We start from the raw sequence: 18,400 nt of genomic DNA on the forward strand, positions 1-18,400 counted from the left end.
TATGTATGCTGCTCATTATTGAAAAATTTCTTTTGTGTATGTTTCTACATTTCTCGAAGTATAAGTGAAGAAGATTCCCACTGATTTCCTACGTGACTATATCCATTGCCCCATACATGTTTAGGGAGAGGGTACCCATATCAAGAAGATTCTAGACAGGTAATCCTTGACCACACATGTCTTGCAATTTTTATATATTCACTATATTGCTAGTTGCTCATTCAGACTCACCGCAAATTAGCTCTCGTATTTGGAATACGGTGTTATTGCTTCGCTGTGGGACATTACAATCGAAATAAGCAGAGATAGTGAGGTAACACAACGGTGAACAATAATCACTGCTCTCAGGAGACATCCTGAGATAATAGAAGGAATTATGTGTTGGGTGGAATGTGAAGGTTGTAGAGGGAGGAAAGGCTTGAAACAGTGAAGAAGCTGAAGTATATGTACGATGCAACAGTTTTGTAGAGACGAAGAAGCTTGCACTGGACGGAGCAGTGTGGGCAGCTGCACGAAATCCATTTGGGATCTGAATGCCACAACAACAAAAATTATTTTGTTGTATCTTGTAACTAATTTTTAAATGTAATTTTAAGGTAATGGCTTTGTTCCGCTTTAGATTCCTGTATTATATCTCTTAACAATAAATTATGTCATTTTCGCGATTAGTGATCAATGACCTATCAATGTTCTTGGACACGTATTACCACGTATTTTCATCATATGATCTATATGTAATGTTTCTTTATGTTTCCTTGTATTTTGGCATGTGCACTGATATACCACTTTTAATTTTGTCATTTTATGTAATTATGTAAATTATGACACGGCGCCACCATGTAACCCTTCTGTCAAGTAGCGGCAATTTTATCTTTCGACCCTTGCTTTATGGGAACTCACTTAGTACGTCATCTCAAGTCACGTACACAAATGATAACGTTCTCACCCTTGAGCAACCTTTGCTCTTGGGTAGGTAAAAATGGATTGTATTTACACTTTTGATTAATGTTGTTTAGTTATTACCATCTAAAAAGTTATTCTAATGAATTTTTGTATATCAATTCATTTGTTACGTTTCTATTTTAGAGTTCTGAAGGTGGAGATAATCCCTACACGCGTCATGCATACTTCGTGATCAATAACGTCAGTCTTCACTGTCTGGTTGACCTCATTCTAAACATTTTGAACTTTAGTACAAAAATGACTACTATTGCTTCTACAGTAGGGCGCTCATAATAAATTGTGAAAGACGTGGTTACAAGTAAATTTTAAATTAACCGAAGGAAGGAAACGGTTCTTACGTTGCTCTCCAATGACCGGGACAGTTTTAAGTTTTTCATATTCACTTTTTGAGTCCATATTAAGTTACTCCATAGATTTCAGACATATTTTTTTTAAAAAAAAGCCTTTTTCCCAACAGTTCAACAATAATTACTACAGGGCAGTTAAGGAAGACTAGAAAATAAAAAAAAACTGCTTTTACATTTCCCTGATACTTGTTTCCTACTGTAATGACATGTAAATGAACGTGTAGTCACAGTGATGAAATCTATAATGTGAAAATAAGCTTCACAATATGTAGTTTATTATAAAGATAAGGCATCTGTCATCATCGAGGCGTTATTTATTTAATGTTTAGGGGCTACTGAAGTATTAAGGCTAATACATAAGTCCAGTTCTTTATTGGTTCTGTAACAGTGAAAACTACTTTGCTGGATGGTTCATATGTAACAGTTTCATCACGTAATTACAACATTCTGTACTTCAAACAAAATAATCAGATACCCACACATTACACCTGTTGTATTTTAATGAATTTTTAATGTAGAACAAATGACGTACCCGAAAAAATTCCGAATAATTTTACAGAAAGTTACTCGATGTCTGAAGTTGTGCACAATTTTCATGCATCCATTTGTGCAGGATGTTTCCCATTCTTTCCGAAAAACCTCTGTGGGTGAAGGATTACGTCATGATGAACGACTTTAGTTAGGGAAAAATTGTTCCCAACGACGCTTGACGTGTTTTAGTATCCCTCAGCCCTGGGGTAAGAGATTTCACCGAATTAGCGTAGTCTATTAACCTGGTGCACAGCATGAAATCTATTCCAGTAAATTGATAGAGTGATTCTGAACAAGAAAACTATAAGAAAGAGTTTGTCTGAGGGGAGAGAGTGATTTTAGAATCAAGAACTTCAGTTTTGCTACACCTACCGCTTTTCACGCGGTATGAATCCATGACAGGCGTCACACATTGCATACAAAAGCTGCAGATGGCCTCCTTGCTGCCTCCTTTCAGGGGCGCAAACACTCTTGAACGATGACATTAGGCGTAAGCAAACATTTTGTCTCTAACACTAGTTGTTCCCCATGTGATGATTTATCACATCTACACGTTTGTAATAAATATTTTTTGAAAAGATGTACATTTTTAATCATGTAATGATTTATCACGCGTACACGTTTGTAATAAATATTTTTTGAAAAGATGTACATTTTTAATAACAGCAGATTTAATACTATGAACAATAGGCACTTCCAATCTTGTGGATGTTTAAATGTTAATATGCTTGAGCGTGATAGGAGTTTTAGAACTAATTATTAATTTCACCTGGTTATTGCTGTTTAATTAGGAATATCATTTTTGAGTCTGTAGAGAAGGCTGTTTAATACACAAACTTTTCTGTACTCTCTGGCTGTTATTTGTCACATCAGAACTGTTGTCATCATGGGCGAGTCAGAGCAGCTGCTACTTTAATAATTAATATCACAGTAAAACGTACATAGTAACAAGCATTAATCTTTGGTAACAAACGAACATGTACTGAAAACAGTTACATGAAAATGAAACAAAATTTTTAATTTAATAATTTTGATAAATACTGCATGCCAAATTTTTAGCTATCAATAATTTGTAAGCTCTGTAGGGGCTTTAAGAAATGGTAAACCAAGTTGTAACTTGCTTACGATTTCCCTCTACGTCTACGTGTTGTTCGCTCATTGTAATGTTATCGTTACGAGTAGACACTCCAATAATTCTGAACAAGCTCTATCTCACGTAACATACACGTTACCGTCTCACCGCCGTCTTACCCCTTTTGCATCTCGAAGGGAGCAGTTGCATGAACTCGTGTCGGATGTTGGAGTTCAGCCAGCCGTAGACGATAGGGTTGCTGACGGCTGACGTCATGGCGGTGATGTGGCAGGCCGCCAGAGCGAGGTACTGCGCTTCCGTTGTGGCCTCGGGAAACCCCAGGTCCATTACAATCTGGTATAGCCCTGCGAAACAAAACGTATGCGGCTGGCTGCATTACACTAATTGTGACTGTGGACAATATATGGGAGTCCGTACCATACATCCATAAAATCGTACACTACTATAACTGCATCACCAGAAAAAATTGAAAACAATAAAAAATTAACTATGCGTGTGCCGAACAGCAGGAAGGATACGTGATTAAATTCGTGTACGTTTCGATAGCATACAGGGTGAGAATTCAGTACATCAAGTTGCCACTTCTGATATCAACAGGGGCTCTAGCCAGGGTGGACTCGAATCGCACTGAGTCTGGATAACCGACAGGGCTACGTCTTCCCATACTACTCCTCCACTATGCTAATGATAATGGCTACCGAGTGTCGGTGTGCCAGTCTCTCAGCAACCAACAACCAAGACTACAGTAGGACATGATGTGCATAGAGGTAGTTCAGGATTTTAAAAAAAGAAGCACTCTGTCTTCAGGCCACAAGCGGCCTATTGCGATCATCCGACTGCCGTGTCATCCTCAGCGGAGGAAGCGGATAGGAGGGCCGTGTGGTCAGCACACTGCTTTTCCGGTCGTTATGATGCATATCTTTGACCGGAGCCGCTACTATTCGGTCGAGTAGCTCCTCCATTGGCATCACGAGGCTGAGTGCACCCCGAAAAATGGCAACCGTTCATGGCGGCCTGGATGATCACCCATCCAAGTGCCGGCCCTCCTGACAGCGCTTACCTTCGGTGATCTGACGGCAACAGGTCCATCCACTGCGGCGAGTACGTTGCTAGCTCAGGATAGTATAGGAAAAATGCGGTCTTGCGTTTTGTTGAAGAATAACTTCACGGAGACGTCGATTATTGGGCTTAACCTCGGGGCTCAGTATGTCAGACACATAACCTTACGTCAAAAGTACCCGTTATGTGAAGCTGAGGTGGTCGTATCAGATGCGCAATCATCTGCAACACCATCACGAAAGGTACTGCACCAGTATGACAATGACGAATGCAATCTTATAGCCTCCAAACTCTGGTACATCCCTCGTGATGCCGAACTAAGACACGTCTGAAATGACGGCGTTGTGTCACTCCTGTGCCTACGTTTTCGTTAGACGAACCATTGTCAGCAAATCTTCCTCTACTGCCGCGTTATGGAAGTTGCATCGACTGTCTTCTTGTTGACAGTCCGTGGTGCTCCAGTCGTCACTGTAGCATCCATACTTGTGTTTTTGAGTTTTCAGAAACACCAAGACCATGGGATGTGATCCCAATTAAATTTATTCCACAATTTAGGGACATGACACTACACAGATGGTTACCTTTGTTGACTTGTACATGCACCTTGACTCCGTAAATTCTGTAAGGAGTAGCGCCACAACTTGTTACAGTGAGAGCCATTGGACGTGTGGAATGGAATCAAAGAGCACTTGAACATGCTGCTGGAGAATACTCTGTTACGCAGTTTTTTAGGTGTGTCCACAAAGCATCAATTGTGGCTGCAAAAGAACCTTAACCTACAAATTCAGACCGACCGTATCCCACACATTTTCAATGGGGAACTTGTTAGACGAACGCACAGGTGAGGGAAGCTGTGGTGCACATCGTTCTTCGAAGGAGACCTGCATATTTCTCGCCACATGTAGCCAGACATTGTGCTACTGACATATGAGATTTGGAACGGCATGCAGGAGGGGTAATGCCTCAGGCTATAAAACTGTCCTCATTAGCTGTAGCTGTTCAGAGTTTCCTCAACACTAACGCGGCCAGGGTACGTGGTATAAGCAATGGTGGCCCCATCCATCACACTTGGCATTTGTCCTCAATGCCACTCAACAATATAGTGTGCGCGATTACTTTCACCAAGGCGGCGTCTAACGCGTATGCGGCCATCACTGCAGGACATGATGAAGTGGAACTCATCCGTAAACAGTACATTTTGCCACACATTACGTCCTGTCGACTTCACGTGCCCATTTCAGTCTGCGGCGTCGGTGGGTTCTGGTCAGCAGAAGCTGACAGAGTGGCATGCTTGCCACCAGTCCAGTCAGCTGAGGACAGCGTCGAACCGTCGGCGGAGACATGTCCACAGCCATTGCAGCGCGTCGCCCAACACCATGGACGAAGCTGTTCTGTCCGTTATTGCCAAGCGGACGTGACGGCCATCATCTAGCGCTGTGGTCACCTTGTGTCGATCAATACACTGTCGGCGCTGTGTACGGCCCTCTACTCTCCACTGGTTCCACATAAGGCTCACTGCTGATGCAGCGTGCCCTGTATGAGCCGTAGTGTCATGGAACGATAGACCAGCCTCCCGGAGAGCAAACCTCGGCCCCGTTCGAACGCTCTCAATTGCCGATACTGCACCCTGTGACGCTGGCGAGGAACAGCGGCACCTGATTGTACGTTTACACTTCCTACGAGGGTGCCGCACCGCCTGAGCGTTGCGAAACACTGTCCTCTTCTGTCACACGAAAGGAGGTGCTGTTGGGCCTAGCTGCATGCCCCTCTCTGTCACTGAAATTACTTATTATGTATAATGGATTATACTGTAAATGATGAAAGTATGTGAATGCAGCTTGCCGCTAACTTGGTGTAATGTTTTGTCTGTGAAGACGTATTTGTTGCCTTTATGATTCCTTCACTCTCACACATAAATCTGTACAGTAAAGTAAGGGCCTCCTGTTTTGTCTTTAGGCTGACCCGTGATAAGACAGGCAAAGAATTATACTAATGAAGCATTCTGAGTATTTTCTCTAACTTCATTCACTCTCTCTCTCTCTCTCTCTCTCTCTCTCTCTCTCTTTTATCTATGTACAATTTTAAATATAATATTTCAATACGTGAAATCAGCCCAATAGAATCTCTGGTGGAGCCCTTCGTCTTAACATTCAGCGGCTGGCTTGCTATAAAAGATCTTTATATCTATTATTATTGTTAAGCGCTGCATTCAGTTGGGAAAACGATCGTTTGAACAATTCGTTCCTTTTACGACAGATTTTGAATTTCAGATGTGTCCGGAGCCTTTTTGGACGATTTTATAAAGAGTTATCGATTGCAGGCTCTCTTCGTCACAGCTGAAACTTCCCCACTAATTACAGGGCCAAGACAATCATCAATGATTCAGACAAAGAACTCATTCGTCATTCACTCTAGAATAAAAGGGTCACAAACCTTATTTCTGAGGAAAATTGTATATTCAATCCATCTCCATTACATGTTCCGTTTTCTGTTGATTCCAAGTCTTACTTAATTTACGTTTACAGTTTTTCTCTCTCTTCAAATAACCCGCTAGTGGCACCAACGTTAATAGCTCGCTTTAGCGAGAAGAAGAGCAAATATGTCTCTTTTAGCAACCCGACAATCTTCCAACAGATACTTCAGAAGCTGTCCTAGTTATCCGTCTATAATAACCATGGAGAATACATATATGTACCTCTGTTATTCCAAAGAATAAACGTACCAGAAAAATACCTTGGCGTCGACGAGCTGTCGGCGCATATATTACTAGAAAATCCGATCAGATACTTTTCAAAAGTGAATGAATATGGATGATTTGATTGACCATTATTAATTATTGCGTGGTAGAGGGTAATTTTCCGTGGGGAAATTACAATGCCCCTCGCAGCGAGCGAAGTTTGTGAGCTCAATTTTGATTTACCGAACACACTTCGCGAGCTATCTATTAGTGTGGATAACCCGGAAGTGATGATTGTCAGTCCTCCGACTGAAAAAGAATATTATGTTTAAGACAGACGAAGAAAAGAAATGTTGAAAACAGAAGAAATGAAGAGACAGGTACCACGGCTGTATTGCTTTTACGGGCATCAAGGTGTTATGTCTGCTGTGCACAACCAAGGAAGATGATCTTTCATGAAACTGTTATCAGGGTCTACCCATTCGGGAACTTTCTTAAGCAGGGAAACCTTGGAAAACCTCTTAAGCCTAGACCCCCAGCCTACGGAACATAGAAGATATAGAAAAACAAAAATTAATTTTGAAATAGATCTCTAAAGGAAAGACAGATATCACGATTTGGAGAAGAGTGATTTGTGCCTCTAGAAAAAAAAAAAAAAAAAAAAAAAAAAAAAAAAAAAAGATTTTACAATAAATAACGTGAATTTTCGTTTTACAATCTTGTTCCTAGGACAATATCTTGCGGTGCTAAAACTCCCCCGGGTCTTGCATGTCCCCGACGTCCACATTTGTAGTCGGTCTTCTACGCGGCCCACTTTGTACTCGGTCTTCTACGCGGCCCGCAATGGGAAGAGTAGAAGGGAAAGGGATACTCGAATTCACATGCAACATTCAATCCAAAAGAATTAGCAGTGACCAAAAGGGAAACTCTTCCTGTAAGAGAACTGGTTAAGTAGCACCGTCCAAGATTCTCCTTTTTGAAAGCAAAATCCTTATGGCTTCATGCATCCTTTTTGTTACGACGTATTTCAAGGAATTTAGCCATTAACTAATGATGTTGCCAAAAGCATCATCATATTTACTCTCGTTTGAATACTCTTTTTGACTTTGCATCCCCACTTGTGCTTATAAGTCCAAAAGTTCTGACACATTTTCTATCACTGATTTGTTCTTCGTAATTTAAAGGATTCATGCAACTTAAAATAGATTTTGGATTCAAATCATCGAATAATGGAAAGTGTAGTTCTTTTTATACAAAGACATAATCCATCATTTCCTTGAAAAGTCATATAATTTATCTATACTCAAAAACTTTTTATTCTAAATACATATATTTCTCCGCTTGATCGCTGTAATGTAAAAGTTATTAGCATTGAGGAATGCGGATTCACTTCTTTCATTTATTCTCTGATTCATACGGCGTTCATACATGCACATATATGGAAATGGATTTTTCAAACAAAATTCCCAACCGAACACGAACCATTAAATAACTACTAATTCTATGAATATTACTTTCTTTAATCATTCATTAATAAATTAAAAACTCTTAACTTCTAATTATAACACCTTTTCTTTTTAAAGTTCAACATGAATCAGTTTACCCTCGCGTTTGATGCGAGTCTCTTACAAAGCATATCTGTGTCGTCTATATCGATCCTAACTCTCGCGCCGACGTCAACTGTTTTGCGCGGGAAATTATCTTTGCGGCGTTAACCGTCACTCACGATTCACTGCCACAACACATCCCTTCACACGTTTACACATGTAAACATGCACTTGAAACTATATATGAACATTCACTCGGAACCTCTTTTGATTATTCAGCGTCATTTGCGGGAAACATTTCATTCTTCTTGAAGTGTGCTCCCTGCCGCCGTTGGATAAGCAGCTGAGCAGCAAGTCGTATACTCCTAGCTCACTCATTTGTTACATAGTTTAATTCTTAATTTCTTTGCGTGTTTTTGGTACTTGCATTGTTTAATTCATAAATTTCGGGCGTATTATAGTATTTGAGAGTTGTAGCATCGCGTTTTAGTACCTGAATAGTGTAAATTCGCGTAGTCGTTTGTCTACTGTTTTTGTTTTGAACGGCCAGTGTCGGTTGGTCACAGTGTGCTGCCTGCTGCTGTTGGATAAGCAGCTGAGCAGCAAGTCGTATACTCCTAGCTCACTCATTTGTTACATAGTTTAATTCTTAATTTCTTTGCGTGTTTTTGGTACTTGCATTGTTTAATTCATAAATTTCGGGCGTATTATAGTATCTGAGAGTGTAGCATCGCGTTTTAGTACCTGAATAGTGTAATTTCGCTTAGTCTCCTTCCGCCGCCGAGCAGTGTCAGCAGTGCGCAAGTAGCAGCATTACTGCATTTACTAGGCAATCTTGTATTTTAATAACCGTTTAAATTTTGTCGATTTGTTTGCGCTCTCTGTAGATTAGTTCAGACATTCTTTGCAAAACAGTTTTTAGCATGGATAGGGACTGCAACTGCTGTGTTCGGATGCAGGCTGAGTTGGCATCCCTTCGCTCACAGCTTCAGGCAGTGTTGGCTTCGGTCACACAGCTTGAGGCTGTTGCCAACGGGCATCACTGTGGGGGTCCGGATGGGGGTTTGTCGGGGACGGCCAGCTCGTCCCACGCATCCCCTGATCGGACTAAGACTGTGGTTGCCCGGGATACTGCCCGCATTGAGGCTGATCCCTCTCCTGTGGTAGAGTGGGAGGTCGTTTCAAGGTGTGGCAGGGGGCGAAAGACATTCCGGAGGGCTGAACGGAAAGCCTCTCCAGTTTGTCTGACGAACCGGTTTCAGGCTCTGTCTCAGGCTGATACTGATCTTCGGCCTGACACGGCTGCTTGTCCTGTTCCAGAGGTTGCCCCTCAGTCTGCAAGATCCGGGCAGTTCCAGAGGGTGGGCTTACTGGTAGTTGGGAGCTCCAACGTCAGTCGCGTAATGGGGCCCCTTAGGGAAATGGCAGGAAGAGAGGGGAAGAAAACCAATGTGCACTCCGTGTGCATACCGGGGGGAGTCATTCCAGATGTGGAAAGGGTGCTTCCGGATGCCATGAAGGGTACAGGGTGCACCCATCTGCAGGTGGTCGCTCATGTCGGCACCAATGATGTGTGTCGCTATGGATCGGAGGAAATCCTCTCTGGCTTCCGGCGGCTATCTGATTTGGTGAAGACTGCCAGTCTCGCTAGCGGGATGAAAGCAGAGCTCACCATCTGCAGCATCATCGACAGGACTGACTGCGGACCTTTGGTACAGAGCCGAGTTGAGGGTCTGAATCAGAGGCTGAGACGGTTCTGCGACCGTGTGGGCTGCAGATTCCTCGACTTGCGCCATAGGGTGGTGGGGTTTCGGGTTCCGCTGGATAGATCAGGAGTCCACTACACGCAACAAGCGGCTACACGGGTAGCAGGGGTTGTGTGGCGTGGGCTGGGCGGTTTTTTAGGTTAGATGGCCTTGGGCAAGTACAGAAAGGGCAACAGCCTCAACGGGTGCGGGTCAAAGTCAGGACATGCGGGGACCAAGCAGCAATCGGTATTGTAATTGTCAACTGTCAAAGCTGCGTTGGTAAAGTACCGGAACTTCAAGCGCTGATAGAAAGCACCGTAGCTGAAATCGTTATAGGTACAGAAAGCTGGCTTAAGCCAGAGATAAATTCTGCCGAAATTTTTACAAAGGTACAGACGGTGTTTAGAAAGGATAGATTGCATGCAACCGGTGGTGGAGTGTCCGTCGCTGTTAGTAGTAGTTTATCCTGTAGTGAAGTAGAAGTGGATAGTTCCTGTGAATTATTATGGGTGGAGGTTACACTAAACAACCGAACTAGGTTAATAATTGGCTCCTTTTACCGACCTCCCGACTCAGCAGCATTAGTGGCAGAACAACTGAGAGAAAATTTGGAATTCATTTCACATAAATTTTCTCAGCATGTTATAGTCTTAGGTGGAGATTTCGATTTACCAGATATAGACTGAGACACTCAGATGTTTAGGACGGGTGGTAGGGACAGAGCATCGAGTGACATTATACTGAGTGCACTATCCGAAAATTACCTCGAGCAATTAAACAGAGAACCGACTCGTGGAGATAACATCTTGGACCTACTGATAACAAACAGACCCGAACTTTTCGACTCTGTATGTACAGAACAGGGAATCAGTGATCATAAGGCCGTTGCAGCATCCCTGAATATGGAAGTTAATAGGAATATAAAAAAAGGGAGGAAGGTTTATCTGTTTAGCAAGATTAATAGAAGGCAGATTTCAGACTACCTAACAGATCAAAACGAAAATTTCTGTTCCGACACTGACAATGTTGAGTGTTTATGGAAAAAGTTCAAGGCAATCGTAAAATGCGTTTTAGACAGGTACGTGCCGAGTAAAACTGTGAGGGACGGGAAAAACCCACCGTGGTACAACAACAATGTTAGGAAACTACTGCGAAAGCAAAGAGAGCACCACTCCAAGTTTAAACGCAGCCAAAACCTCTCAGACAAACAGAAGCTAAACGATGTCAAAGTTAGCGTAAGGAGGGCTATGCGTGAAGCGTTCATTGAATTCGAAAGTAAAATTCTATGTACCGACTTGACAGAAAATCCTAGGAAGTTCTGGTCTTACGTTAAATCAGTAAGTGGCTCGAAACAGCATATCCAGACACTACGGGATGATGATGGCATTGAAACAGAGGATGACACGCGTAAAGCTGAAATACTAAACACCTTTTTCCAAAGCTGTTTCACAGAGGAAGACCGCACTGCAGTTCCTTCTCAAAATCCTCGCACAAACGAAAAAATGGCTGACATCGAAATAAGTGTCCAAGGAATAGAAAAGCAACTGGAATCACTCAATAGAGGAAAGTCCACTGGACCTGACGGGATACCAATTCGATTCTACACAGAGTACGCGAAAGAACTTGCCCCCCTTCTAACAGCCGTGAACCGCAAGTCTCTAGAGGAACGGAGGGTTCCAAATGATTGGAAAAGAGCACAGATAGTCCCAGTCTTCAAGAAGGGTCGTCGAGCAGATGCGCAAAACTATAGACCTATATCTCTTACGTCGATCTCTTGTAGAATTTTAGAACATGTTTTTTGCTCGCGTATCATGTCATTTCTGGGAACCCAGAATCTACTATGTAGGAATCAACATGGATTCAGGAAACAGCGATCGTGTGAGACCCAACTCGCTTTATTTTTTCATGAGACCCAGAAAATATTAGATACAGGCTCCCAGGTAGATGCTATTTTTCTTGACTTCCGGAAGGCGTTCGATACAGTTCCGCACTGTCGCCTGATAAACAAAGTAAGAGCCTACGGAATATCAGACCAGCTGTGTGGCTGGATTGAAGAGTTTTTAGCAAACAGAACACAGCATGTTGTTATCAATGGAGAGACGTCTACAGACGTTAAAGTAACCTCTGGCGTGCCACAGGGGAGTGTTATGGGACCATTGCTTTTCACAATATATATAAATGACTTAGTATATAGTGTCGGAAGTTCCATGCGGCTTTTCGCGGATGATGCTGTAGTATACAGAGAAGTTGCAGCATTAGAAAATTGTAGCGAAATGCAGGAAGATCTGCAGCGGATAGGCACTTGGTGCAGGGAGTGGCAACTGACCCTTAACATAGACAAATGTAATGTATTGCGAATACATAGAAAGAAGGATCCTTTATTGTATGATTATATGATAGCGGAACAAACACTGGTAGCAGCTACTTCTGTAAAATATCTGGGAGTATGCGTGCGGAACGATTTGAAGTGGAATGATCATATAAAATTAATTGTTGGTAAGGCGGGTACCAGGTTGAGATTCATTGGGAGAGTCCTTAGAAAATGTAGTCCATCAACAAAGGAGGTGGCTTACAAAACACTCGTTCGACCTATACTTGAGTATTGCTCATCAGTGTGGGATCTGTACCAGATCGGTCTGACGGAGGAGATAGAGAAGATCCAAAGAAGAGCGGCGCGTTTCGTCACAGGGTTATTTGGTAACCGTGAAAGCGTTACGGAGATGTTTAATAAACTCAAGTGGCAGACTCTGCAAGAGAGGCGCTCTGCATCGCGGTGTAGATTGCTCGCCAGGTTTCGAGAGGGTGCGTTTCTGGATGAGGTATCGAATATATTGCTTCCCCCTACTGATACCTCCCGAGGAGATCACGAATGTAGAATTAGAGAGATTAGAGCGCGCACGGAGGCTTTCAGACAGTCGTTCTTCCCGCGAACCATACGCGACTGGAATAGGAAAGGGAGGTAATGACAGTGGCACGTAAAGTGCCCTCCGCCACACACCGTTGGGTGGCTTGAGGAGTATCAATGTAGATGTAGATGTAGATGTCGGTTAGTTAGATCCTTTATAAATCTTGATGACATTAGCAATGCTAAAGTTCCATGTTCACCCAAACCACAGGTGAAGCCTATCTCCACTATCTTCTTTACAACACTCGATAGTATTAGTTAATCACTATTTCTATAATCTATGTCACTGATTAACTATTTCAATTTAAAGTTTTCTAACACTACACACACAGTTTATTGTTATGTTTTTTACGAGCGTTCATCTCTGTCACTCGCAACACCATTCCTCCCTATCTTCTAATCTTCATTAAATTTTTTCAAGTCGTTATGGGAAAATAACCCTTTTATTTTGTTCGATCCGAGGTATGCTAACAGATAAGCCCCAGGATTCGGAATTTGTAGGATAATGTATGGGCCAGTATATAGTAACTCCCATTTCTTTATACTTTTCTTTATTAAGGATGATTTGGTATGTCTTTTGACTAGTACCTTCTCTCCGGTATGGTATGTCTGTACCCTCTTGATTAATTTGTCAAATTGTTGTTTTCTCTGATCAGCCTTTTTCGTCATATTTATGATGGCTTGTCTTATTTTTTCTTCCCAAGTCATCTCAGTTTCCTGAGTTTTGGGCATATGTTCAGTCCAGAAGTTTTCCTCTTTTGCTTCGAACATCAATTCACGAGGTGTATATCCAGTTGAGGAGTGGGGCATGTTATTGTATATCTGTTCAAACTCTTCCACATAATTTGCCCACGCAGTCTGCTTATTATGGCAATACGTCCTCATAAATCGATTGAATTCTCTAAAAATTCTCTCAACCAAATTGCCTTGTAGGTGGTAAAATGATGTTAGTATGTGTTTCACACCGACTTGAGGCAAAGTCTGTTTCCATCGGAGTCCCGTGAATATTTTAGCATTGTCTGTTATGATCGCCTTAGGTGTACCAACAGGTGGAAGATAATCCCTTATCAATCTTAATAGAATTTCTTTGGCTGTAGCCGCCTTTATCGGGTATAGCTTTACGTATTTCGTACACACATCGAGAAATGCCAACACATATTTAACACCACCTCTTGAAGTAGGTAATGGTCCACACAGATCGCACGAAATTAATTCTTTTGGTTCTTGGACTAATATAGAGCATAATGGGTGCTTACTCCCATTTGAATCCGGCATTGTTTTTTGACAGATTATGCATTTCTTTAAGACCTCATGCACTCTGCGCTTTATGTTGGGAAAATAACAGTACCCACTTATCTTGTCTGCACATTTTGTCGCACCGAAATGTCCCCAGGTTAAATGAGTGAACCATAGAAGTTTCTCTATTTGCGCCTCAGGTATACAAACACACCAACGGACTTTGTTTGGCCTTCCACAGCGGAAAAATAATACGCCATTTACCAGCTTGTAGTAATTTGCCATCTGATCCGAAGGTTGCTGTTGTAACCTTTGAATGACACTTCCCCATTGAGCATCTCTTTTCTGTAACTGGGCCATATGCGCACACAAATTGACGTAGTACGTCTTAAATGGATTTTCCTGCAGCAGCAATACAGGGAATTCAGAGTTATTATTTACTTCAATCTCTTTAGTCAAACCCTGCGGTGACCTTGATAGAGCGTCAGCAATAATGTTTTGCTGTCCTGAGACATGCACGATCTTAAATTGGTATTGTTGCAGAGCGAGAGTCCATCTAGCCAGTCTGGGGTGTAACAGTTTACACGTTTGTAAAAACGTTAATGATTAATGATCGCAATATACCATAGTCTTTGACCCATATAGATAATAATGAAATTTTTTAAAACCCCAGACGACCGCAAGAGCCTCTTATTCTGTCATCGTGTAAGTTCGTTCACAGTTGGACAAAACACGACTGGCAAACGCAATAGGACAGGTGTGTTGTCCATTTATCTTGCGTACTTGGAAAAGGCACGCTCCATGACCCACATTCGACGAATCTGTTGACAAGTAAAATTCTTCTTGCATGTCCGGATGGTACAAAAGCGGTGCATTTACTAATTGCTTCTTTATCTCTTCGAATGCTTCTTGACACTCTAATGTCCAGAGCCAGGGCACATCCTTCTTCAGCAAACTATTTAGAGCTGCTGCGTTCGTGGCCTGATTTGCTATAAATCTTCTAAAAAATGAGGCAAGACCCATAAACCTTTTTAATTGCCTCCTATTTCTGGGTGTTGGAAACTTACTAATCGCAATTAGCTTCTCCTTGGTTGGTAAAATTCCCTTTGCGTCAATTATATGCCCCAGGACTTGATTCTGTTTACTGCAAAATGGGATTTCTGTAGGTTAGCAGTTATTCCCATGGTTTTGAACACGTCCAACACCCGACTCAGTAAGGTAATATGCTCCTCCCAAGTCTTCGATGCAATAAGTAAATCATCAACAAACACTGTTATCCTGCTTCTGAGTTCTGGGCCTAGTGCATAATCTAGAGCTGCTATAAAGATTCCAGCACTAATGTTGAGTCCGAAAGGAACTACAGTAAATTGGTAACTTCTTCCGGAACAAATAAAAGCCGTATATTTCCTGGATGACTCATCCAGCTTGACTTGCCAATAAGAACTCCGCAAATCAATGTTCGTCAAATATTGGACATCCTGGAACCGTTGTATAAGTTCGTCTATGTTTTCCGGATGTGTTCTCACTGGAATTATGATTTTATTTATTTCTCTGGCGTCGAGTACCAGTCTCACAGTCCCATTTGCTTTTGGCACGACCAACAATGGGGAGCAGTATGGGCTTGTAGAGGGTTCGATCAAACCCCATTTCAACATGCGATCTATTTCTTTTTGAACTTGAGCCTTTAACCTCCAGGGAACAGGATAGAAAGTTCTACAATACGTTTCGTGCGGCTTAACGTAGAGATGGCATATGTATCCCTTAATAACTCCTGGCCTTTCATCAAACACGTTTTCATACGCTAATAATAATTCTTTGAGCTGCTTCTTCTGATCTTCAACAATGCAGTCGGATTCATTTAACTTCTCATACGCTAATTGAACGAAATCTCCTTTGACTTGGAACTCATTAATTACGTGCTGTTTAGAATTTTGTGCCGTCCTGATTACTTGCACACTGATCCAACTATTATATTTTCTGGTAAGGCTTTCTTTTTTCAACAAGTCCAACTCAATTTCTTGTTTATTTACATTTAACCAAATTTTTCCTGTTTTAAAATCTATTCTGCATCCGTATTGACGTCGGCTGTCGACTCAGATAATGCAGTCTACCACCAAATTTTTCACAACAAGGAATGTGCTTAATATTGCTACACTTCCGACTTCTACACTAAGTAGTGACTGCACTTTTACATTAGCCGATCTAGCCCCAACGGCGCCTATTATTCTGCAATTTTGAACTGGAAAAATTGGTACTCGTCTTATATTTCTGATCTTGTTGAATAGTGCCTCCGAAATAACATTTGTAGTTGCAGCTGTGTCTAAAACCGCCATTATAGGTACAGTCTCCAAAATGACTTGCACTTCGGCTACTGCCACCTGTTCCTTATCCTCGTCCTGTGGTTCTAAGTCCTCGGTCAGTTCATCTGCCAGTAATCGTCCACCATAATACGTTACCATGGGTACACATATCCTGTTGCCCCTTAACCAATTGTTGAACGCTCCTCCGGGGCACGAGTGGGTCCTTACAAGTTTGTTGGATTTTGATTTGCCTGCTGGTTGACATCATCCGTCACTTCGGTAATTACCGGTTGATTCGTAGATGTCCGTCCCCACTGATGTTGGTTATTTGAGTTCATTCCCCCCGGTTGATTCCACTTTCTATTACTGTCATTATTCCAGGCTTGAGGTCTGAAATTCCTTTCGTTCCCCCACACGGGATTGTATCTTTTCCCATTCCTGTTGTTCCTTGGATAGCCCCTCGCAAGACTATTGCCGGTATTACTATTGAGATTTTGAGGGGTTTCTCCGCTATTTAACGATCGCTGTCCATTCCCTTGCCTACCATTTGGCGGAGGTTCTATCTCCCTATATTGGAATCTGTTGTTACGGGCTTTCTGGTTGTTCTCTTCAATAATATCTATATGATCTAACGTCGTGAGGAACGACTCCAAGTCTTTATCATTGCCGTAAATCAATTGATTCCGGATGCTAAATGGTAGTCTTGCCTTAAGTATGTTTATTATGTCTGGCAAGGGCATAGGTCTGTCCCAGTATGTAGTTTTATTTATATATTTTTCAAAATACTTCCTAAGGCTTCCTTTTGAAATGGAGAAAGGCTCTGAGTAGAGCACCTCCTGCCTTAGGCGTTCCTGTACCCGTTCTGACCAGAACTTTGCTAAAAACGCCTTCTCAAAATCGTCATAGGTCGAGCAAACAGAAGTCATGTTCGAGGCCCAGATCGCCCCCGAACCTTGTATATATCCTGTAACGAAACTGATCTTCTGCCACTCCGACCAATTCCTGGGTAGCACTCCTCTGAAACTTCGAATAAAACCAATTGGATGGACCCCCCTTTTGTCAGTGTTAAAAATCTGGAATTGCCGATGCTTTATCATTTTTTCTTCGGCATGGCAAAGGCTTTCGTAATCTCCGTTAGATAAGACTTCACGCGAACAACTAGCTCGAGGCAATTTAATGTTTGAGTTACTTACACAAGTCGGTATCGTGTGCGAATTTGCAGTAACTGGTCTATAGTCGCTGCCAACTTCTGCTGCTGGCCTGTATTCATTTGTTCTGAGCCTTGTTGTGAAACGCGTATCGACTCTTTTATCGTTTGTTTCCAATGCTCGAAATCAGCACCTAACTGCTGTCGCACTTCCTCAAGTCCTTTCGCAAATAAATTCTCTTCCTGTTTGCCAAATAGACTCTGGAATGCTGCCTTAACATTTTGCTCAACGTTTTCACACATTAGCCTTTTGTTTTCTAATGTGATTTCGGATAATTTACCCGTTAATACATTAATTTGGTGGTCTATCACATCTTCACGCTCTGTCAGATGTTCAACACTTCCCTTTAGGTTCGTCTGCGTACGTGCCAATTCAGGAAGTTGCGCAATTGCACATGACATGGCATCTTGGTTTTGTACTAATTGCGGAACCATTTCCACCTGTTCCCGTACGGTATCTATCTTAATAGCCACATACTCCTTCATTTCTACACGTACGCGGTGAGTAGATTCCTCACACTGAGCTTTCACCAATTCTATTTGTGCAGTTAATTTTCGTTCCGTCTCTTCGGCCTGATCTTTGAGTTCCTTGGTCTTCGTCTCTATCCGCTGCTCTAATTCGGAAAAACTGTCTTGTAACTGCTGCTTAATCTCAGTTTTCAAATTTTCCTGCCCTTCCGTAACTGAGGCTAATTTCGCGTTCAAATCATTTTGCCCCGCAGTAACTGAGGCTAATTTCGCGTTCAAATCATTTTGCCCTTCAGTAACTGAGGCTAATTTCGCGTTA

The 18,400-nt window shown here is 42.1% G+C and overlaps 1 protein-coding gene across 1 annotated transcript in view; it reads right to left on the reverse strand.

Annotated features, from left to right (window-relative positions):
- Positions 1-18,400, reverse strand: part of LOC126474507 (neuropeptide Y receptor type 2-like) — a 235,576-nt gene that overhangs the window by 7,338 nt on the left and 209,838 nt on the right. The window contains exon 4 of the mRNA XM_050101978.1: positions 3,093-3,278. Coding sequence (XP_049957935.1) covers positions 3,093-3,278 — 186 coding nt within the window. The remainder of the gene's footprint in view (positions 1-3,092; positions 3,279-18,400) is intronic.

The sequence above is a fragment of the Schistocerca serialis genome, chromosome 4 (assembly GCF_023864345.2).
Source record: "Schistocerca serialis cubense isolate TAMUIC-IGC-003099 chromosome 4, iqSchSeri2.2, whole genome shotgun sequence".
Classification (NCBI taxonomy): domain Eukaryota; kingdom Metazoa; phylum Arthropoda; class Insecta; order Orthoptera; family Acrididae; genus Schistocerca; species Schistocerca serialis.